The 23,029-nt window shown below is 59.0% G+C and overlaps 1 protein-coding gene across 2 annotated transcripts in view; it reads right to left on the reverse strand.

The window, feature by feature from the left end:
• Nucleotides 1–1,840: 1,840 nt before the first annotated feature.
• The window catches only part of Ntn1 (netrin 1), a 197,135-nt gene continuing 175,946 nt past the window's right edge, over nt 1,841–23,029 (reverse strand). For both annotated transcript variants that reach the window (XM_063242122.1, XM_063242121.1), the window contains exons 6-7: nt 20,999–21,073; nt 1,841–5,853 (exon numbers count right to left, since the gene is read on the reverse strand). In XM_063242122.1, coding sequence (XP_063098192.1) covers nt 5,525–5,853; nt 20,999–21,073 — 404 coding nt within the window. In that variant the 3' untranslated portion in view covers nt 1,841–5,524. The remainder of the gene's footprint in view (nt 5,854–20,998; nt 21,074–23,029) is intronic.

Genomic DNA, 23,029 nt, shown 5'->3' on the forward strand with positions numbered 1-23,029 from the left:
TGCTTTCCAGAAAGACGAGCTGTCCCGCCGAGTCTGGTGGGTTCATCCAGCCGGCACCGTCTTCCTCACTGGCTCTGTTCTGCCTTTGGCTCCCCATTTTTCTTGGCGCATTTCTTGTATGTCTTTATTTAGTCTTAAAAAGATCACGGAAGGATGTCTGTTCGACGAAATCTGAGCACGAGGGGTGTGTCTGCTTCAAGTGGGCATCCCCATGCCAGGCACTGTGCCTGGGAGATGCAGGGACTGGGAGAGGGCTGGTAAACATGAGCCACCCTTGCCAGCTGCTCGCATGCCACGCAGGCCCTCTGAGCTGTGGACTGGCTGGCCCAGGAAATGCCCGATGAGGCTCACCTGGCTTCCTTGTGCCTCAACGTTCTAGATTCGAAAGTGGGCTTTGTAGAGCCCACCTTGGGCTGGTCCTTGGCAGTGACCCAGCCATCTCCTGTGTTACGCAAACTGCACAGATCCAGTGCCTTGTCTCCGAGTCAGAATGCGAGGCCCTGGGAGGTAGCTGTTCATGGCTCCCACTCTGATGTGTTTCTGAGCCAGTGTTTCCTGCAGGCCATGGGCCTGGGGCTATACCTGCCAGCACAGGGTCTGCCTGTGAGGGAGCCCCAAAGGACACAGAGCACTTGCAGGGCACAGGTAACTTCATGGACAGAAAAGCCACATAATGAAAGGCTTGGAGAACTGGACCCTTAACCTCAAATGACCACAGCTGAGAATCAAGCTGTCATATAGGCGTCACAAACCTCTTAGCCCCAGTCTCAGTGGGCCCTAAATCCTGCCAACGGTCCAGCTGGTCCCACAGACTGCAGAAAGGCTTTCTTTCCCTTGGCCTTAGCCACTGAGACCTGCCCTGTCCCCATCCATCCAGCACCAATCCTCATTCAGCAAAAACTCACTTGAAATTGACGGGACACCCTCACTCAGTCCACGGATGTGCTCTGAGTGTCCAAGGTCCTTGTTCTCACAGCCAGGCCCCCGAGGAGGCCAGGCCATCGCAGTCCCCTGAGAAGCAGCTGACATCCAGCCAGCTTGCCGCATGGCGCGCGAAGGCTTCCTGGGCCTTCCAAGGAAGGGCTGCCAGTGGGACTCGCGCTGCCGAGGGTCCAGACCAGGCCATGGCTGAGCCTGGTTTTGGAAACAGCTGGGTGCAGGCTGATCGTTTCCTGGTGCCCATCAGCTCCACCTTGGATGGCAACACAATGTGTTCCTAATGGCTGGATTGTTTATTTAATACAGAAATCACAACCATTTGGAGATTTAAATATAGTCTCTCTGAAACCCAGTGAGCTCAGCTCCTGGTGGCTGCGTGGTGCTGGCACCAGCCCAGTCTGTGCACTGCGTGAAGCCTTCAGCACTGGCTTGGAAACAAGCCTTTTGCAAGATCTCTTGAGGCTCACCAGCCCTGTTGTATTTCCTTGTGAGTCTTCTTGGCTTTAAGAAACAAGTTATGTAAAAAGCAAAAAATGACTTCCAGGTTCAAAATCGAATAGGGAAAGGTCAAAGGTTGCTTTCTTCCTGCCGCTACCTGTGAGGCAGGAGGGACAAACCCCCTTTCCTGGCATCCTGAGACCCTCCCTGTCTGGGAGCCGCAGGGAAACCGTAGGGCTCTGTCCCAGGAGCGGCAGGTCCCCCTGGAGAGCCTCCGGCTCCAACTGGCTCTCAGAGCCAGCAAGTCCAAGCCAGGCTGCACTTCCCTTCCCTTTTCGGGTGGACGGGACTCTGTCTTGGGCTGCAGAGGGCATACTCTGTAAGTTGCTGGAAGCCTTTGCCCTCCTGCGTCCCCACGTGCCCACCACTCAGCTCAGGCCACCAAGAAAGACTGGAGACAGAACAGTATACAAGAGTTTATTTAATGATAATCTGAATTTAGTTCTATCATGTGGGGCCCACATTACAAGTTCCATCTGGGTCCATTACAACTCTAACAGAAAAAACCTTAAAAAAATCCACAACTTTTTCCATGTCATTAAATATATTCATATATAATAACCATAATATATTAGTATGCATTGGAAAGGAACACTGACCCAAACAATATGTCATGGTCACAACTAAACATTTACAGTTCTGAGTGAACAGAAATCCGTAACACGAGAGGGAGCGGGGAGGGTGGGCGGGAGCGTCCACTGACACAGGGAGGGGTCTGGCTTGGATTTGGGCAGGGGCGAGGCCCCACAGGACAGTTTTGGTACCTACCCCTGGGGTATGGCGGGGCTGTGGTCCGCAGGAATGTCTGTGCTGAACCGCGGCACATCAGTGAGTCTGGTTTATCCACTCTCTAGGCTCGGGGGAAGAAAGGGGTCCTTCAAGTATTGAGACCCCAAAGGAACCATTTCTCAGGCCCTGAGAGTCTCTTCTGACTTCCATCTCATTCCCAGCTGGGGCACCCTCGAAGTCTCTACCCATTTCATGCATGTTACTACTGAGGCAGTCCGAGGTCCCTGGAGACCTTGGGCAGCCCCCCGGCCTCTCTGGGCTTTGACCACCCCACCCCGTGCCCTCTTCTCCCACCTGTAGGAACCTGTGGCTGCGGCCTCCCACCCTGCTTTCCAAGCCCAGCAGCTGGGAGGAGAGGCCACGGCCTGGAGGGGCTCCAGGTGGGCAGTCTGTCTCTGCCCGTCCCTCCGCTGCACACCCTTTGAGTTTCCCTCTGTGCATCAGTAAGGCAGGGCCGCAGCGGTCAGGAGCACCAGACCACCCAGCTGATGAAAAAAGAAGGGACAAGAGGCCCTGGGGAATCTTTTAAAAACCAAAAAAAAAGACTAATCTGGTCCTCAAAACCTACGCATCACAGTTCTGGTTAATACACTCTTCAAAATCAAACTCTAGTTCCGCTTTACTTCCCTTTCTAACTGTACAACTGGACCTGCGGCTCCTGGTTCTCATCTGCGTGTCCCCTGGGTGGGGCGGTGGCCTTGCTGAGGCTGGGTCCTCACCATGAGGTCGGGGTCAGGGAGCAGGGGCGTGGGCTGGTTCTGGGACGAGAGAGGCAGCCTGTGACCAACTGTGCAATCTCAGCAGTGACCTCATCTCCCACCTGGCTGACCTGGCCACCCTGCCGCAGTCCCCCAGGGGTCAGGTCTAGGTGGATGGCCCCTGCCCCACCGAGGAAAGCGCTGGCTGAGCCAGCAGGCGGAGCTGGAGGCTGGCTTGGGCTTGCGTTGCTGGGCAAGACCCTGGCTCCACTGCTGAGGGGTCCTTCTCCGACCCAGGGTGAGAGCCAGACCCAGAGGGACCCGCTGGGGCCGCTGCAGTCTTCTGGGCAAGATGGTGCAGATAAACAGGCCCACTGCTCCGGCATCGGGGTGCCTGCTGCTGCTAATGGTATTCACCCCATCACGCTAGGCCTAGGGCCTGGCGTGAGGCCCTTGCCCTCCAGCCTAGAGCTGCGGGGAGCCCAATGCCCCTTCCTAGAGCAGCTGTCTCCCAGCATCTGCACCAGTGTCTCCCAGAATTCCCCCCACCGTGCAACCCATGCTCCCTATGTGGGGGCTTGAGAACTGCGGTCTGCCTTGCTGCCTCCCTCAGATGAAGCCGAGTGCTGCCCTGCTCCCCCTCTGAGGACAGCACGCGTGTCCCTGCCGTCCCTCGGCTCCCTCTCTAGTCTGGACCTGAAGTCCTCCAGAGGCTGCACACAGTCTGGGCGGCAGCCCACGAGCACCCCTCACAGCCGCTGCAGGCAGGCACGGAGGGCAGGGACAGCTGAGCGGACTCCGGGTCTGAGTCCAGCGCTGCACACACTTGGAGCATGCCCTGGGCAAGTGTGCACCAGCTCCCCGCCTGGTGGGAACAAGCGAGAATCCTGTCCCACGGGATGACGGGCTGGAAACGTGGAGGTAAAGTGCCTGGCACGGAGCAGGTGCTCGTAAATGGCAGTTAAATGGTGACACGCAGAAGTGAGGGAAGCGGGAATCCCAGTCGCCAAGAGGCTGAGCCCCATGCTCAGTATACGGCGCTTTGGAGCAGCCAAGCTCTGGCAGGCAAAATGAAACCAATTTCCTGCCTGAGAGGGAGCCAAGCTTCTCATTCTGAGTGCAGGGTGTGAGGACGGGGCGGAGGCCCAGTGCAGAGCAGCCCGGGACAGCAGGAGCACAGGGAAAGGTCCTGCAAGACAACCACGCTGAAAGGCTGGGTGGGACCCGCCTGCTTGAGGAGTCTCCAGTAGTCTGGGAAGGGGCTGGGCAACTGCAAAGTATGGGGAGGTCTACACAGGGTGGCCAGGAAGGAGTGCACGAGGCGCTGCCCACGCTGGACAGTGATAGCCCTGGGCTGGCCTCAGCAGGCTTCTTAGCACAATACCCTTGTCCAGTCCCTTGGAAGTCAACAGTGAGGACAGCGACAGGAAGTGGTCAAGGTTGCCATGGCTCCCAGGAGTGTGGCCATTCCCAGCCCTGCCCACCGGGACACGGGCACCCTGGCACCTCGCTGAGCCAGCTAGCCCCCTCCCCCAAGGCAGGCCCTGCCGCTGCCTCCCCTGCCCGGCCGTGCCCTTTCCAGCTGTTGACACTGCTGAGGGGCCTTGTGGGAGCTGATGTCATTACACAAATAGTGTCATTGCTGTAAACGCAGCCAGTGCCCCTTCCCCGGCCCTGGAAAATGTCATAAAAGGGGCTGGTTCCAAGTTTCCAAAAAGGAAACTCTCTGGGAGGTTTTGCCTTCCAATGCCTCCTCCCACAGGCAGCTCCAGCGGGAGGCAGTGACCACCCGGCTCGGGCTTTCAGGGGTGACGCTGGGCCCACTGCTTGACTGGCCAGAGGCCTGGATCAGCCCCTGGCCCGGTGGGACGGGCACCAGGAGCCTCGCCCCTCACAGATGAACCCCCATCCCACACCCCGCACCCCACCCAGGAGAACCAACCCAGCAGGTGGCCATGGAGACTGGAGGCCACATGAAGAATGCTGGCTGGACAGACTTCTTCCCCTCCTCCCGTGCCACCCCAGCCTCCTCAGACGGGCCCAGGTTGTCCCAGCCAGGAGTGCTGTGCTGTGGGAATTCCTAGACAGCAGAGTGAGGGAAGAGGGGCTTTTGTCTCTCGGGTGGGGTGGTGGTTTTGTCAGGCTTGCCAGGCTCCTCTGGCAGGCTGCGGCCTAAAAATTCACAGTGCTCCTCACGCCCCTTCTCCGTGACCATCAGCGACCTGCGTCTGCGCCTGCCTGTGCCATTCTGTGCCTGCTCCCTGGCACCAAGGGAGCTGCCCCCAACCCCTCCACGGGGACCCCACCAAGCCCTAGGGAAGCGCATCTCTGCTCTGGAAGGAGCCCCGTGAGGTAGCTGCGTCTCGTCCTCATTTCTGCTGGACCCGCCCGCCGCGCACCCTGCCTGTGTGTTAACGCTGCTCCCACCAGGGGCGCGCAGGGTGGGGCCGGGGGCGGGGCCTCCGAGGGCCCCGCCCCACGCCGGCTGCGGCCCCGCCCCTCCCTCCCCCCACCTGGGAAAGCCCTCGCGGGCCGAGTCCACCGCGGGCCGCCGGCTCGCTCGCGTGCGCGTGCCCGGCAGTGGCGCCCAGCTGCGCACGCTAGGCCTTCTTGCACTTGCCCTTTTTCTCCCGCTGCTGGAATTTGCGTAGCCGCCGTGCCCACGTGTCCCGCCACTGGATCACCAGGCTGCTTTTGTCCGCCACGATGCCGCTCTGGTCAGGCGAGTCCTCGGCGTTGCCCAGGAGCAGGTACTTCTTGAGGGGCTTGATTTTGGGGCACTTGCAGGCGATATCACGGGAGCGGATCCACAGGCTCTGGTCACCGCGGCGGATGCGGCTTGTGCCCTGCTTGTACACGGAGATGATGTTGACCGTGAACTTCCACCAGTCCCCTGCCTTGTCTGCCTTCAAGATGTGGATCTGGACGGCTGCAAAGAAGCACAGGCAGGCAGGTGGGTGAGGTGGGGGCGTGGCCTAGGGGGCAGGTGGATGAGGTGTGGGCGTGGCCTAGGGCAGGTGGGGGGCGTGGCCTAGGGCAGGTGGGCCCGACCTGCTCCGCCCTCCCTGAGAGGGCCTCCCCAAAGGAAAAGGAGGCCAGAGGGAAAGTGACTGCTGAAGGTGCCCACGAGCCAGTAGGCAAGTAGGCGCAAGGGTGATTCGATCCCGCCCTGCTGGGACCTGGGCCAAGGCCACTACAAGAAGCCCTGCCTTCCGCATACCTTGAAGGCGCCACCCAATAGGACCACTGTGAACAAGCCACCTTTGGGCTTTTTATAAAGATCCGACCTCTAACAAGGTCTGGGGAAACCTCCAGGAAGAGGCCCCACCCCACCCCCAAGGCAGGTGCAAAGACCTGGCCACTGGAGAAGGACCCTGCTTGCTGTCTGCACTGCCAAAATCATCGCTGAAAACCGAACCTCCTGACGCTCACGGACCCACAGCCTGCTCTTGACCCACTCTCCAAAGCGTCACAGGCCTCAGTACCCAGGTGGAAAGGACAAGAGCTGACCTCCTGGGTGGCCACAGTGGCTCTTCTGGAGTCCCAAGTCCTCGGACCTCCTGCCCCAGGTGCAGAGCCATCACAGGCTGCACCCTCCCTCAGTGGCTCCCAGGTTCCCCCAGCCACGCCTCGTCTGGATCCCTGGCCTGCAGCTCCCCTGGTTCAGGCCTTCTCAAACGGAAGCATTCATGGGAATTCCCTCGCAGCTTCCGAAACACTGTGTGGCCGCCCCAGGGTCCCGATTCCGTGTAACTTCGGTGGGCCCAGAGCACCCAGCTCTGGCATCCTCCGCAGGTGCTGCTGCTGCTGCCCCAGGAGCCACGAAGGGGCCGACCCCAGCTCGCAGTAACAGGCATCCCTGTATTTCTGCAACGCATTAGGGGCGTTCTAAAAACAGGAAGCAAAGCTCAACAAGGGGGTAGGGGCTTACTTTAACCCGGATCTTCACAAACCTATTGGAACAAAGTCAAAAGGTTTCTTTGCTGCACAAGTTCTCAGAACCTTTAGTCTATAAACTGTGTTACCATGGTTTCCCACACAACCCTGACTGCGGAGGTCACCAGAGCCTTCGGGGGCCTACCTATGAGACTGCTGGAACTTGAGGGACACCTTCCCCAGTCCTAGGGTACTCAGAAGAGGCCTCAGGGCACTCACCTCCACTCGCATGAAGCAGCCATATCCTCCCCCTGGCAGGAGGGGCCTCCTGCCTTACTGAGCTCCCCCCACACCCATACCCTCCACCCCACTCAGCAGAGCAGTGCCCTGAGGACCAGGCTGAAGGTTCCCTGGTCACTGAGTGCACATGAACCCTCCTGAGAGACGGGAAGCAGCCTGAAGAACAGACACAGGCTGGCTCAGTGGCTTCGGCAGCCATCACACCTCCCCCACTTTAAGGCCCCTGCTCAGCCCAGCCAGGGCCTGGCCTGCCCTCCTGTACTGCCTGGCTCCTCTCTCTCTCCTTCCCTGCAGTGTGGGGTGCTGGGGAGGGAACCCAGGGCCTTGCACATGCTAAGCAGGTGCTCTGCCACTGAGCCACATCCCCAGCCTGTGGCTTCTCTCAGCATCTCTGGGGGCCACTCTGGTACCTTCACTCCCGGGGGACCCCCTTACTGTCCTCCTGCACCCACACCAGCACATGGTGACAGGAGGAGCAGGGACTCCAGGGCCGGGGGTACACGGAACACTGTCAAACCACCCTCCTGGCAGAAGAAGGGGCAGATTTTCCCATATTTTCATTTCAGTTGTTCCTGGGCATCCTGAACTTTGCACTCCAGTCTGAGGGCTCCAAAGAATGGCTGCCATGGCAACCATTTCCATGTTTTTGTCACCAAGGGACTCAACACTCAGTGTGAACTCTGAAGGGTGGGGGTGGGGAGCCCTCCAGTCCAGAGAAGTGGCTGGGCTGTGTATTTGACTGTGCAGATGGAGGTCACCGTGGCAACTGAGTGCCCCTCAGCTATGCAATGGGGGAGCCGGCCGGCCTCCCTGAGAGCCCCAGTTTCCTCTCCCCAGGACTGAGCTGCATACAGAACGGGCCTCCCTCAGACCGCAGCCGTTCTCCTACATGGCACCTCAGACCTCTGGCCCAGCCAGTGTCCCCCGGCCAGATGGGTGGGCCTGCCTCCCCGGGCTGCTGCAGAGCCACCGCTGACTGGGGCCCCGAGAGAGGCAGGTTTGATCACAGAGCCTGGACAGGTGCTCTAGGCTGAGCCCCCATTCCCACACCTACATCCCAGCACTGAGGCCCTCACCTGCGTCCTTAGAGAGTGACTAGCCTGAAGATAGGGTCTTCACAGAGAGAACTGGGAGGCGGTCCTAAGAGCGGGGCCTTCATCTAGTACCACTGACATCCTTATGGAAAGAGCTCAGGAAGCAGACACACAGAGGGCGACTGCATGAGAACCCAGAGAAGAACCCTTCCGGGTCAGCTAGCACCCTAACCTCACGCCCCTCTCCTCAGTGAATGCCCTGCAAAACCCACAGGGCACCTGGGGCAGCCCGTCCCTCCCTAGACACAGCCAACACACACCTGAAGGGACCTGCTTAATACTGAGGGTCCCCCTAGACACCTCCCATCCTGAAGAATCCTGAGGAACAAGCAATGGACACCGGTGGCCTGGGACGCAGCACCTGGCCCCCACACCTAGCTGGCTCCAGTAACTCCCAAGCTGGGGGCATCCTGGCCACAGGGGGAGACAGCCTAGGGCAGAGGAGGGTGGTGGCAGGGCTCGTGTGATTGTGCTGGAAAAACTGCACGTTTCCGCTGCCCTTGGCAACACTGCCACACATTACACAGCCCACCAAGTATGAGCTGCACACAGCACACATGCCAGGTCCCCGCAGCGCGCTCAGAGCTGAAAATATGCAGAGTACACACTGCGGCAGTGACCTCGAATGGACCTGCTCCCTGCTCAGGGGACGGGCTATCTGGCAGCGAGTGGCCCGCCACAGGGCTGCTGCCACCTCCGACCAGCTGCTGGCTCTGAGCAGGGAATGCCAGCAGTCCCGGAGCACCAACCAACCTAGAAGTGTCAGTTATATCACTCAACCAAGGGGACCGAGCTCAGCGAGCTGGAGGGAGCTCTTCCCATCCCAAGGACCACGGCCCAGGGACAGACCCCTAAGGCTCTGCTCGCAGTCAGTGTCCCTCCTTGTATCCTGGGTAGGAACCGAATGCACGGTGCAAAAGAACTAACAGGGATGTGACCAGGTCACACAGGATTCACCCACAAAAGGACTAGTATCTATGTGAAGGTTCAGGCAGGTCACTGGCCTTCCTACCATGTGAGGCCATGGAAGCACGGTGGCACCATCCAGGCAGAGATGAGCCCTTCCCAGACACTGCCTCTGCAGGCATCCCTATCTGGGGCCCAGACACTGCATCTGTAGGCATCTCTATCTGGGGCCCAGACACTGCCTCTGCAGGCATCACTATCTGGGGCCCAGACACTGCCTCTGCAGGCATCCCTATCTGGGGCCCAGACACTGCATCTGCAGGCATCTCTATCTGGGGCCCAGACACTGCACCTGTAGGCATCTTTATCTGGGGCCCAGACACTGCCTCTGCAGGCATCACTATCTGGGGCCCAGACACTGCATCTGCAGGCATCTCTATCTGGGGCCCAGACACTGCATCTGTAGGCATCTCTATCTGGGGCCCAGACACTGCCTCTGCAGGCATCACTATCTGGGGCCCAGACACTGCCTCTGCAGGCATCCCTATCTGGGGCCCAGACACTGCATCTGCAGGCATCTCTATCTGCGGCCCAGACACTGCCTCTGCAGGCATCTCTATCTGGGGCTCAGACACTGCATCTGCAGGAATCTCTATCTGGGGCCCAGACACTGCCTCTGTAGGCATCACTATCTGGGGCCCAGACACTGCCTCTGCAGGCATCTCTATCTGGGGCCCAGACACTGCCTCTGCAGGCATCACTATCTGGGGCCCATACACTGCATCTGCAGGCATCTCTATCTGGGGCCAATACACTGCCTCTGTAGCCATCACTATCTGGGGCCCAGACACTGCATCTGCAGGCATCACTATCTGGGGCCCAGACACTGCCTCTGCAGGCATCTCTATCTGGGGCCCATACACTGCATCTGCAGGCATCTCTATCTGGGGCCCAGACACTGCATCTGCAGGCATCACTATCTGGGGCCCAGACACTGCATCTGCAGGCATCACTATCTGGGCCCCAGACACTGCATCTGCAGGCATCACTATCTGGGGCCCAGACACTGCATCTGCAGGAATCTCTATCTGGGGCCCAGACACTGCATCTGCAGGCATCACTATCTGGGGCCCATACACTGCATCTGCAGGCATCTCTATCTGGGGCCCAGACACTGCATCTGCAGGCATCACTATCTGGGGCCCAGACACTGCATCTGCAGGCATCACTATCTGGGCCCCAGACACTGCATCTGCAGGCATCACTATCTGGGGCCCAGACACTGCATCTGCAGGCATCTCTAAATGGGGCCCAGACACTGCACCTGTAGGCATCTCTATCTGGGGCCCAGACACTGCATCTGAAGGCATCTCTATCTGGGGCCCAGACACTGCATCTGCAGGCATCACTATCTGGGGCCCAGACACTGCATCTGCAGGCATCTCTATCTGGGGCCCAGACACTGCATCTGCAGGCATCACTATCTGGGGCCCAGACACTGCATCTGCAGGCATCACTATCTGGGCCCCAGACACTGCATCTGCAGGCATCACTATCTGGGGCCCAGACACTGCATCTGTAGGCATCTCTATCTGGGGCCCAGACACTGCATCTGCAGGCATCACTATCTGGGGCCCATACACTGCATCTGCAGGCATCTCTATCTGGGGCCCAGACACTACATCTACAGGCATCTCTATCTTGGACTTCCTGGTCTCCGAAACCTTAAGCACTACATCTCTATGGCTTACAGGTTACCCAGAAGTATCTTGGCACAGCAGGCACAATACACTAAGACACGCCCATCACGAGGTAGCCCACCCCTTTAGGGTACCTACACTCTCCCTGCCTTTATGCTGATGTCCTAAATGGTGTCAACAAGGCCAAAACATGGGGCCCTGATGAGGATCCCCAACTGTATTCAGAAGGCCAAGCCACACAATCAGACCAGGGAGATAAGAGGTCCCTTATGTTAGAGAATGCAGGTCAAAGGGAAGAGGGTCTCAGCTTTGGGCCAGCTTGGGCCTGATCTGAAGCAGACATGGGAGTCAGTGAGGCAGGGCCAGGGCCAGGCTTGGAGTCGGTGACCTGTCCCTCACATGACTGCAGTAAATGATCCCTTCTCGTCCCCGCTGCAGAACCCTGGGGCTCAGCACTGCCCAAGCCCAGCAATGCTGAGGTTTCAGGAAAGACCACTGCACAAAGAACACTTCTCAGCCACCAGGGCAGGGCAAGCACAAGGACTGATGTCCCTGGCCCGAATTCAAGCCTGCTGCTTTGGCAGAGGCCCCGCTGTAGGTCCTGGAGCGAGGAAGCCGAGGGCAGCTTTGCTAATGGTGGTCCACACTGGTTCTGGCCAAGGGACAGGAGGTGAGAAGGCAGGCTGGATGCCTGGAGACTCGGTCCCCTTGGACCCACTGCTTGCTGTGCTGGTGCTGCCACATCCTCCCAAAGGAGCAGGCACCTGCTGCTCTCCCCAGGGAGCTCAACCTCTCTAGTGTCCCAGGGCTGGGGAAAATCACCAAGTCTTCCAAGGCAACCTGCAAGGCAGATTGTCCCAGGCTTCTTTCTGTCCCCACGTCCAGTCCTGTCCTCTGGCCAGAGCCCCACCCAGCTTGCACAGAACCAGCCTTCCTCCCTGGCCTGAGCACTGTGCCTCTAAGCCTCGCCTTGCTGCATTCTGGAGGTTAGTAAAAGTCAGCTTAGAGCAGACTGACACCTCAGCATGCAGATCTTGGGGGCCTCCTACTGAGATCAAAGCTCCCCTTGGGCTGGGTTCTAGGAAAGCTGAGTGGCCAGCAAACTGACTTTCAGGAACTGACCTGCAGGAAAATGGCCCAGTGCAGGCTAAGCCACCTGCTGGGATGGCCCTGGGGGACACGGCCAGGACACTGGGTCCGCTGACCACTCACCTCTCCCACACATGGAGCATCTCAGCAGGAAAACTTCCTGGTTCTGGAGGTCAGGGTGAGCCCCAAGGCCACCCCACAGCTGCCCTTCCAAAGGAGGCTTGGGAGATCAGCTCCTTCCCCCACCCCACCAGCCATCCCTTCCTGTTGGGCCAGTCCAGTTAGGGAAAGCTTGTCACCCTTCTGTCTCTGCGACAGCAGTCAGAACAAACGAGGGTGCATGCTAACCACACAGAAACCGCACGGCCCTGTAAATCTCCTGGCACAGAAAGTGTCACAAGGCACAGCCGCGTCCCAAGATGTCCTTCTGACCACGTGCTTCCCAGTCCAGCCAAGCTTGCTACCCAGGGATGCTCCTTTGCCCAGATAAACATGAAGTCCTGCCATGGAGTGCAGGAGAAGGGGTGACACACCCAAGGCCAGGGGGCATGGCCTCTGGGATCCCCCAAGCCCTGCCCTAGACCTTGGTGAAGATAGCACACTCAACCTGGGGCTAGCAGGCGGCTTTCCCTTCAGCCAAAGAAGTCTAGCATGCACCCCCCCCCACACACACACTCAGAACCAACAGCAAGGTGGGTACTACCTCAGTTTCCCCTGTTAGCTCCGGGGCTTGGGAGGGGAGAAGAGGGAGGTGCCTAAGACTATCTGGTTGCTTGGGGACCCCTGGGAGGGGGGCCCAGTGGGAGGTTTGAGAATCAGCCAGACTCGCAGAGGGATCAGCGCAGTTCCCTGAAGGGTGAGTGGCCTGGCCTGGCCCACTGTACCCTCCCCCTGGCCCACAGGCCACAGAGGTCAGGGAATCGGCCACCCTGCTTTGCCGCTCTGGGCACAGATATGGCACCATCACTAAGGGACTAGTGCCTCCTCACAGCGGCCCGTCAGGGAGCTTGCTGCCCAGGGTTAAGGGCTGGAGACAGAGGGCCGCTTCTCTCCACTCTGTGAGGGGAAACCAAAACAGCCCAGGCACCTCCTACCCCAGAGCTGTGTCCTTTACCCTCTTCCCGGTGGCTGGGTCAATACTGGCGCAGCACACACACAAGATGTTCCTGTGGGTCTCAGAGGAACAGCACCAGCACGGACGGGGGGTGGGGATGGGGGCCGGGACCAGGGCACCTGCCTGTCTGAGGCTGGCATGGCTTCCTGAGCTCCAGACCACCCTCACCTGCCTCCAGCCTCAGAACTCCAAGCCTGGGACAGCGTGGGTGACCGAACCCAGCTCTGTCCACAAAGGGTAGCGGCGAGTGGGGGGCTGCAGGACACATCATCTAGAACCTCTCCGCAAGAAGGTGGGCAGGGGTGTGCCTCTCAGACATGGTCTTGAGCAGGGGTTGCACCCCCCTGGGGCCTCACTAGGGCCCCCAGAAAGCCTAGTGAGGTGTTTCTGGCCAGAGGCCCTGCAGGGCTGTAGATTCATACCCACTCCACGGAGGGGTGGAGATGCAGCTAAGATCCCCTCAAGTGCCAGCCCTGCTGGCAGCCCACTTCCCCACAGAGCTTCCTTCCCAGGGAACCTCGGAGAGCAGAGTGTGCCCCTCCTGCTGCTGGGACCCCTCCCAGGACGCTGGCCTGTGGAGCTCCATGCTGGACAGGGCACGCATGTACTCATTAGCACTCAACTCCTGAAAGTCAAGCTGCCCCTAAAACTTGTTTTCAACAGGACACTAAAAAACAGGGCTCCTGCCCTGCCCTGCCGGGAGCCAAAGAGCACAGCGCAGTGCCATGTACCAGCCCTGGGGAGCCTGGGCCTGGGGCCTCTTTCCCACCGCAGGGCCGGACCCCAGCAGAGCCGGGTGTGTGAGGACCCCCGAAAGGTGTCAGGGAAGAAGCCCCAGCCACTGGTGTGGCCGAATGTCCCCATCTTAGTACGAGAAGAATCGCTGGTCACCAGATGGACTTTGTAGTGCCCTCACACTGCCTGGCCACCTCTCCTTCCTACAAGCGGGATGTTCAGAGAAGAGGTTAAGCTTGTGAGGAAAGGCCAGCGAGGAGGCCAGGGGCTCCGGGCCCTCAGCACGCTCTGCTCTGAGCTGCCAGGTGACCGGCCTCGAGCCCCGCCTGCAGTCTGCTGCCTTCTTCGCACCCCTCACCCACACGGCACCCAGCCAGCCTCTCAGGGGAGGGATGTGCCTATGGGCACAGGGGCCCTTCTGCCCAGCTGTCTCAGAGGCTGATGAGCCTTCCCTGTCCAACCTGGTGGTCACCCACATTCCATGACCTCAGGCTGACTCAGACCCAGTGCCACATCTGGACTCCAGATGGGGCTGGCACTCTTGAGGGGAGGTCACATCTGCTGGGGAAATCGGAGGATCCCCGGGGGGCTGGCGACCCCAGGGAGGGGTCACAAGCCTCTGCAACACCACGCCACACGCTGCTGGCCGGTCCACGTCCTGTTCTCTGCGCGTAGGGATGGTGCCTGATAGAGATGGGTCCCTTCAGCTTCCAGTGTCCTGCCTTTGGGGGACAGCCACCCAGTGCACCCCTAAGGTCCATGCCCACTCTGAGCCCCCAAAGCCACTTCTGGGCTAAACGTAGTAATGGCTTCTCCAATGACAGGGCTGGTGACGTATCCAGTTCTCTGCACCTGAAAGGCCTAGGCCAGCCTGGGTGCAGCCACTGACCCAAGGTCAATGAGAGGAAGGGAAGGGCACTCAGGAGGGGGACAGGCCATCATCTGTGGAGGCCCCATGTTAGAGCTGTGAGACCCTCGTCTCCCACCCTTCGCACCCCCAGCCTGAACCCCTGGACAAACTGGGCAAGGACTGAGCTCTGCTGTCCCCACTGGCACCTCCACTATCATGGCACTGCCTCTACTGCCACGCCTGTCATCCACATCAGCTCCACGCCATCCAGTGGTTTCCACCCTCCTGCGCTGCCCACTGGGTCTCCAGGGATCTTATGACCTTCTCCACGTCTGGCCAGCTGCCACCAGCACAGTCACACCAAAGCCACTCTACCACCGTCACTGGCAGGGGCTGTGCCTGCTGCTCTGCCCGTGAAGATGCCAGGAGGCCTCTCCTCAGCCCTGTTGGGAGCCCAGCACCAAGGTCCTGCGAGGTACCAGTTCTGGAACTTTCTAAGGGACTGCTGTGCCCACTGCAGGTCACTGGAACTTCAACTCCTGGTATAGAGGCCAGTGGAATAGGGGGAGAAGACAGATCTCAGGCCCTGGGGCCTGCACGGGGGCACCGCTCCGGCTCAGTGGTCTCTCTTGGCTTCCTCTGCCTCTGGAGGCGTCGGGCACACAGGGTGGAAGGGGCTGGTGATGGAAATCAGAACTCTGCCGAGGTGCCGGGCCGCCTGGCCACAGGGTGCATGGGCACACACACATACCAGCACACGCACGCACCCGGTAGACGCAGCTCCTCCCCACGGATGCCCACAGCTCCTCCCGAGTCACGTCCCCAGACTGTCCTCATGGGGTCTCGGGAGGAACACTCTGAGACAGATCATCTGGTGAAAAGCACTCCGATTTTTCCATCTGGTGCTGCCAAAATGTCTTTCAACAAGGGGTGACTAGTAAACATTCCTGGGAACGAATCCCTCTTCCAGGAACCGGCAAGCGAGATGATCTCACCTTTCAGAACGGGAGCTGTCTTCTCTGCGCTGTCTGAAGCCCGGGGAAGGGAAGAGACGGGCGCAGAGCCAGGCACCCTGAGGTGCTTAGCAGGGGACAGAAGTTGCTCTGGGGGATCAGAGTGACTGAGCATCTGGACGTGGCTAGGGGGCCAGCGCTGTCCCCCTCTCTCCCCGGCCTCCCTCGTACCCGCTACCCGACACTGACACTGCATCCATCTCCCAGCCTGTGTCCAGCCCTGAGAGGGGAGACTCCCCTGCTGGCATCCCTGAGCCCCCTCCTCCGGGAAGCCTTCCCGCTTGAGCTCCTGCATGGGCCCCTCAGCCGGCCCCGGGCTACATACTCGTGCTTGTGTGGCCCTCTTCTCTCCTACACTGTGAGCTTCCTGAGGACCGAGACTCCACATCACGCTGATCTGTGAGTATGGAACCCAGGACAGGGGAAGGCATCCAGCAGGCACTCAAGGCTGGGGTAGGGAGTGGGTGTGAGTGACCAGTACTTCTTTGGATGTGCACTGCTATCCCAGTGTATGCACAGTGTCTGTGCAGTCTGTCTGTCTGTGAGCATATGGGATGAGACAGGGAGGTTGTATAAACATGAGCAGGTGAGTGGGGGCAGACACTGAAGCCTTTGCTCAGGGGTGCAGGAAAGATGTGGCCTCAGTGGAAGGAAGGGAAGGAGGCCGCACAGCAGACACCCAGGGAGGCTCCGGGGCCAGGGCCTCCACATGCATGCGCGACCGGCTGGTCACTCGGCCAGGGTGTGCTCTGCTCTGCGCGAGCCCCCCCCAGCAGGAGGCTTGCCTGATAGTGTGTGCACACTTACACACTCACACGCTGGTCGAGAGCACCTCGCCTAGAAAGGGCGCCTCCAAGGCGAGGCTCTCTGAGCGGTTGGCAGGAGCTACGAGCCACTGGAAACAATACAGCGCATCTTCCACAAACAAGGGCTCCATGTTTACGCTTCACATTGGCTTGCTTTTGGGGGGGCAAGGTAATAGGGATTGAACCCAGAGTCTCTGCACAGGCCGCATCCCCAGCCTGCCTATCTATCTATCTATCTATCTATCTATCTATCTATTTGTCTAATTTTGAGAAAGGGCCTCACTAAATCACGCAGGTTGGGCTTCAACTTGTGATCCTCCTGCCTCAGCCTCCCGGGCTGCTGGGATTCCAGGCCTGGACCACCACCCTCACCATGGCTCTTCTTCGGGCATCTGGAAGGTGAGCTCCATTCCATAAGAGCAACAGAGGACTGAGGTATCCCAGGAGAGGTAGGGACATGTGCCTTAACAGTGTCACCACGGCTGCTGTCCCTTAGAAATGGTATGTGGCGTGGCAGGAGCTGTGGTCCCTGTCTCACTTAGGTCCCCTCGACTGCTCCTCATCTAACAGACAGGAAACTGAGGCCCAGACTGCAAAGGTCCCTGTGGACTTGACTGGACTGGGACTCACCTGGGAAGTTAAAGACACTTCCGGGTGGGTCTGCGGGTTGTAGCCAGAGGCAGTCGGCCTGTGACAGGACAGGAAACCCAGGGGAACACCCATTCTGACAGCGGGTGGCACCATCTCAGAGGCTGGGGAGGGGGAGGCAGGCTGCCAGCGCAGGCTCTTTCCCTCTCCCTGCTTCCTGGCTACCGTGAGGTGAGTGGCACCCTCACGCCACCATTTCGCCTCGCTCCGGGCTGAAACAATGGAGCTAGAGACCGTGGGCCCAAATAAACCTCCCTGTGGTGAGAGTGTAGGGCACAGTAAAGTCCCTGGGGCTGTGGCCTGGTGACCGCAGGGCTCAGTACATTCCCCAAAGCCCTGTACTTGGGGCGCTGCCTTCAGTAGTTCTGCTGCCCACTGAGCGCCTGGCCACTGTCCACTCCGTTTCACAGCGGTTCTCTCTCTCCGGGTGCTGCTTCTCCTTTTAATCGGTCCCTGCTCACCCTGCAGGGCATGTTTCTTCTCCTACCTTTAAAAATGTAAAACCCCACGACCTCTTGCAGCACTTACTTTGTCCAACTCTTGTTCAGGACTGAAAGAATCTAGAAACTCCTCTAGAAAGAAACTCCAGTACCCCAGAGCCCAGTAACATTAGCTCCTCCAAGTATTTTGTGGTAGCTAACAGAAGAGCCAAAACTCTTTTCCCTGCAGGTAAGAATGGTATGGGCCACCTCCCAGCTTGGTGGGTCTCTTTGGAAAGGACCGGAGTGGCAGAGCCTTGGCCCTGAGGCCCTCCCCGAGCCCCACTCCTACCTGCCTTCTTGGGGTCCACCCCAACCCTCCCAGGCTGAGTGCAGGCTCCCTGAAAGACAGGCCCAAGACAGTAGAGGGCTGAGCTGCCTTTGCAGGGCCAGCCCGCCCGGGCCTTTCCCACCAGCCTCCTCAGCCTGATCGTCTGCCCAGTGGCCCCTGCACAGGGTCAGGCAGAGCCCTGAACCTGTGTTCTCCACTGGCAGCTCATCAAGCTTCTCCTGAGTAGATCTGGAGGAGGAGGAAGGGGTCCAGGGCCTGTAGGCAACTGCACTGGCCTCCAGCACCCTGGACAGAAGGAAATGTATTTTCTTTTTGGCCCCCTGTGAAGTCACTCTGCACCCAGGAAGCTGGACATCCCTGCCTGGCCTCATCTGGCTGTCCCCAGTCCAGCTCTTTCTTGCCGCCTCTTCCTGTCCACTTTTCCCTAGCATGGCTCACATCTTCCCCAGGATTAAGATGGACACAAGGCAAATACCCTTCACCCAAGAATCCAGGGTGCCTACCAACGATGCATGAGATTCTCCTAAAGACACAGCAGAGCCCTCATCCCCAGCCTCAGAGCAAGGGCCACACTGCTGCCAGGCGGCCCTGTGGCACCCATGGATGGCACCTGCTCCTTCTCCCCCAAGCCAGACTCCCCCACCAGACGCTTCCCAGCCTAAGCTAGGTTAGGGAGACTCAACTTTTAGACTCAACCCTATGTGGCAGGGACAGTCTTGGAGCCAGAAACACCCTGCTAGGGTTTGACTGTGGTTTGTTTCCACCAAAACTTTCGCTGAGGCCTGGTTCCCAGTAGACTAGCACTGAGAGATGGTGGGGCCTGTAAGAGGTATTTTGTAAGGGACTGATGTATTTCCCAAAGGAGTGGACCAGCACCCCAGAGGTGGAGCTGTGATAACCTCCCCTCCTTCATCCTCTCCTTTCCATCGCGTGAGCCCGCTTCCTATCAGGAGCTGCAGCACGAGGCCCTCACCAGAAGCTGAGTGGGTACCGGTACCTTGCTCTGCGACTTCCAGAACGCAACGGTGAGCCAAAATAAATCACCTTCCTTTACAAGTCACCTGGCCTTGAGTATTTTATTACAGACACACGAAACAGCCCCCCCCCATACACACACACAGGGCACTGGAGAATGAGAGGTGGTGTGAGACAGCAGCTGGGGCTATCATTAGGACACTAAAGCTGGAGACAAAACAGGGCCAGGTCTCATCAGCTCCCAGGGGGCGCACCCCACATCTCCCCTGCAACCTGCTTCTCAGGTCTGACCCTGCAGAGACATGGGTGAGGCACCTGGGTGGGGACTGCCATGAAGCTGTGTGCCCACTCTTCACCTCTCTGGGCCTGGGGCTGATCTTGGTGGGGAAGGCGAGGTCCAGGGGAAGCCACTGTGGAAGGCCCAGGAGGCAAGGCCACCACATGGCTATGACCAAGCAAGACCATGTCCCATCTGTGACCCAAGGGAACTGAAGCCACTGCCCTGTGCCCGCTTCATATGACAACGGGAACAAGTCAGGCATATGGGGTGGGGGCAGTTAGGGAACAGAGGCCACAGGGAACCCAGAGGCAGGCAAATGCTTTTCCCCAAGAGTGACGCCCCGCCCACTCCCAGGGTTGCCGCAGTAGGGGAAGGGCTGTGGGAAGCCCGTGGGCTCCTGAGCCATAGCGGGGCAGTCAGGTGGCAGAGGAAGAGAGGATCTGCTGCGAAGGGTACAGGGGCCAGGACAGTGCTGACTGGGGCAAAGCACCCCCTGGGATATCGGAGGTGACAGGGACAGACTTCACTGAAGGAAGAAAGTCTAAGCAGAACGAAGCCAGACTGAGTCAAAAAGCATCAGGTAGAAAACAGGGTCCATTTTGGGACACAAAGTCCAATTTTTTCACTTGAGGAACAGAACATAAGTTGCAGGCCAGGGCCAGGGAAGTAGCTCAGTGGTACAAGCGCCTGCCTGGCAAGCACAAGGTCCTGAGTTCAATTCCAGGCAAAACAAAGTAAGTTGGAGACCAGTACCTTTCAAAAAGACCATCCAACTCTCCTTTTCCCCAAGCCTCCTCCTGCGGTGGCTCCCGAAGGTTCCTTTAAGACTAAATCCCAAACAAGCAAAGAACCTCCCTTCCCTCCTCACCAGATGCCCTACCCTAAGTCCCCAGGTCCTCAGCAGACACTAGAGCCCCAGGGCTGGGAGGACACCCTGGGGCTTCCTGCAGGACCACCTGGGCCCGCCTTGTGGCTTGGAGACAGCAGCTGTTTGTTAGCAAGGTCCAGGTTTATTTCCCTGTGGGAGTCGGAAGTTTCTAAGCTGCCCTGGGGTGCCTGCCTTTGAAAGGGGCTTCTGGGAATTTACTGTGGGTCCCAGAGGGACCCCGAAGGTGGATGCCCATAGCCTGGCAACTCCTGACACATAACACAGGCCAGCTGCTCTTGCTTCAGCCTGTGGGAAGCCAAGCGGCCTGTGAGGTGGGGTCCTGCCCTGGCTTCCGTGTATGTGGGGGTGGGGGTACATGTGTACCCACATTCACACAGAGACAGTAAAACAAGAACATTTTAGATGCTCTTGGAATTCCTTTGGGCCTCACCACGCATGATGCTGTGCTTCGAGGTCCTGACCATAGTCCACACTACAGAAAAACCTTCAAGTCTAGCTGGAGCAGCCGGCCCAGCTAGGATCCCCGTGAGGGCGGCTCCCACAGCAGGGTGGGGGGGATCCCTGAGCCAGAGGTAGGATGCCGCCATTTACCATGCAGACCCCCAGCGAGCTGCAGCCCAGAACATTCTAAACACACGAGGGGCTCCTGTTCCCTTTCTGACGCCCAGAGGACCTCACTCTGAGCAACACAGCCTGGCGCTGAATGCCTACTACCTGGCAGACCGGAGAGGACAAGAGAGTGGTCTGCGGCCACACAGCAGAGTGAAGGCCGCAGCCCTGCCTGGACACCGCAGCCTCAGGAGTCTGCGCTGGCCTGGGTGCCCCTCTGTAAGGTAGGGGGAAACCCCAGGCCCCCGCGGCCCCTCCTGAAGTCTGTCCCTAAAGACCAATGTAAAAGAGAGACGCCGGGGGCTGGGATACTCTGATGGAAGGGATGCCTCCTCCGCCCACTGTACCGGTCCGTGGCTCCCTCCCGGCTGGTCACTCCCTGCCTGGCCTGGCCCAGAACAGAGGGCCCTCTCACTCACCGTAGTCCTTCTTGCAGTACTTTTTCATGTTAATCTTCAGCTTCCCCTTGGAGGCCTTGCAGTAGGAATCGCAGTCTGCAAGAGGGGGAGAACACAGACAAAAACTAATTAGGCTGGCCATGAATAGGCTGGCGGGCTGAGCAGGAGGCCGCTTCCCTAAATACCCAGAGGCCTGTGATACCCATGGGCCAGGCCAAGCGGGCGGCCATTCAGGGCAGGCCTGGCCTTCTAAAGAGGCCCCTGGGACAAAGGGGCCCTGCCCGACCCCCCTCCTCTGGCCTGACGAATCCTTTCCCTGCCTTGGCCTCCGTGAGAGACTCTGGGGGCTCCTGAATCGTGCCACCCAGGGTTTCTGAGCACCACATAAATTCCCCCTGTTCTTAAGACACAACTGGAGCCTGATTAAAGCCGATAGAGGCCTCATTGTCACCCTGCGCTCCGGGTCTGTGTCAGGCGCTGGCTTTCATGGCGCAGGGCCTCTGGCTGGGGTCAGGCCCCAACAAAAGAGGTCACAGAGGAAATTAGCAGTCCATGAAGCATTAGAAAGCCCCTTTGGTGTCCACTCCACTGGAGTGTGCAAATAAAATGCCCCACGAAGAAGAGTTCAGTTCTAATGGGCCCTACTGCTGAGAGGCAGGGCCACGGGCCTGCACCCGCTGGGTATCACCTCGGGGCTTCCAGCCCCTGAGCAAGGGCTGGGCAGGATGCGCAGACACTGGGCCTGACAGGTGGCTGACTGCAGCCCCCAGCAGTGGTCGTATCGGCCTCCCAAAGGCAGACCCAGCGACTGGACCCCAGTCCAACCTTGCCCTTCCGGCCAGAGATTTCTGCTCCTTGGATAAACATGCAGTTCCTTCACTGGACCCCAGTGTGACATGATGACCCGGCCCACCACAAGTCCAAGTAAATCTCTCCCCAGCCCTGGACATGCCAGAAACACTTGATTCCTACAGCCATTCTCAGAGGTCAGAGAGTTCTTTCTATTCTGCAGACAAGAAACCAGGCCTCGGAGGAAGTCAGCCATCTGCCAAGGTCATGGGACAAGGGGAGAAAAATCGAGGGCAGGAAGGCAGGCCTCTCCGTGTCACCTGCCCAGGCCATGGTGAAGGTCTACAGGGAACACTGAAAAGCGATTTCCCTAGAGGCAACCTCTGGCCCCACAAGAAGCAGCTGCCTCCTGCAGAGACCACGGATGCACTGATATGGGGTTAGACGGCAGACTCCATCCCACTGCCTAGGAGCCGGGCCTGGCAAGCCCCACGGCCCCAAGGCCAGCCTGCTGTGGCCCAAAGTTAGGCACCAGGCTCAGGAAACCTGAAAGAAACAGCACCCTGCTCCTCTAGGATGCTCCAGAGCGCTGCTCTGCCAGGACGCCTGATCCAGGGATCTCAGAGGTCACACACTGGTCTCTTCTGCCAGATGGGCAGCTGGTCGCTTACTGGAGCAGGGAGCTCTGGAGGCACAGAGCGGGCTGGTGGAGAGCACGGCCTGCGCTCAACTGTGGCCGAGCCCAGGAAACAGGGATGGGAGAGCTGACAGCCCAAACACACGAGCATTACCACAACCGTCACAGCTGCGCTTCCTGGCTGGGAACAGCTGTGCTGGCCGTGTCTGTGCCAGCTCGGGGACAGACAGATGATGCTCACAGCAAAGCCACTGTGTGGCTGAACTGGATGGTGCAGTGCTACCACACTCGGGGGGACGACCCCAAATCTGCTAGTGGCTTTGTATTATCTGGGGGGAAGTTTTGAACCACATCAGTACATTCATTTCTAGCTAGGAAGCCCTAAACACCCCCTGCATGAGCCCTTAAGATGCATTCCCGTGACAGACAGGTAAGAGGGCACCTCTGAGTTTGCCAGCCCCCGAGGCTATGGTGGCTTTGCAGCAGAGGTGTGCTGCTCAGCTTTCGGATGTGAAACCAGCACTCGGAAAGGTGCCAGGCTGGCCTGCCCGAGGGCAACTGGGGCTCACAGGCAGAAGGGAGACAGACTAGTCCAGGACAACCTATTCTAGCACCTCTGGCCCAGG

The sequence above is a fragment of the Cavia porcellus genome, unplaced genomic scaffold (assembly GCF_034190915.1).
Source record: "Cavia porcellus strain 051 isolate PalLab524CR breed Dunkin Hartley unplaced genomic scaffold, mCavPor4.1 scaffold_32, whole genome shotgun sequence".
Lineage (NCBI taxonomy): Eukaryota > Metazoa > Chordata > Mammalia > Rodentia > Caviidae > Cavia > Cavia porcellus.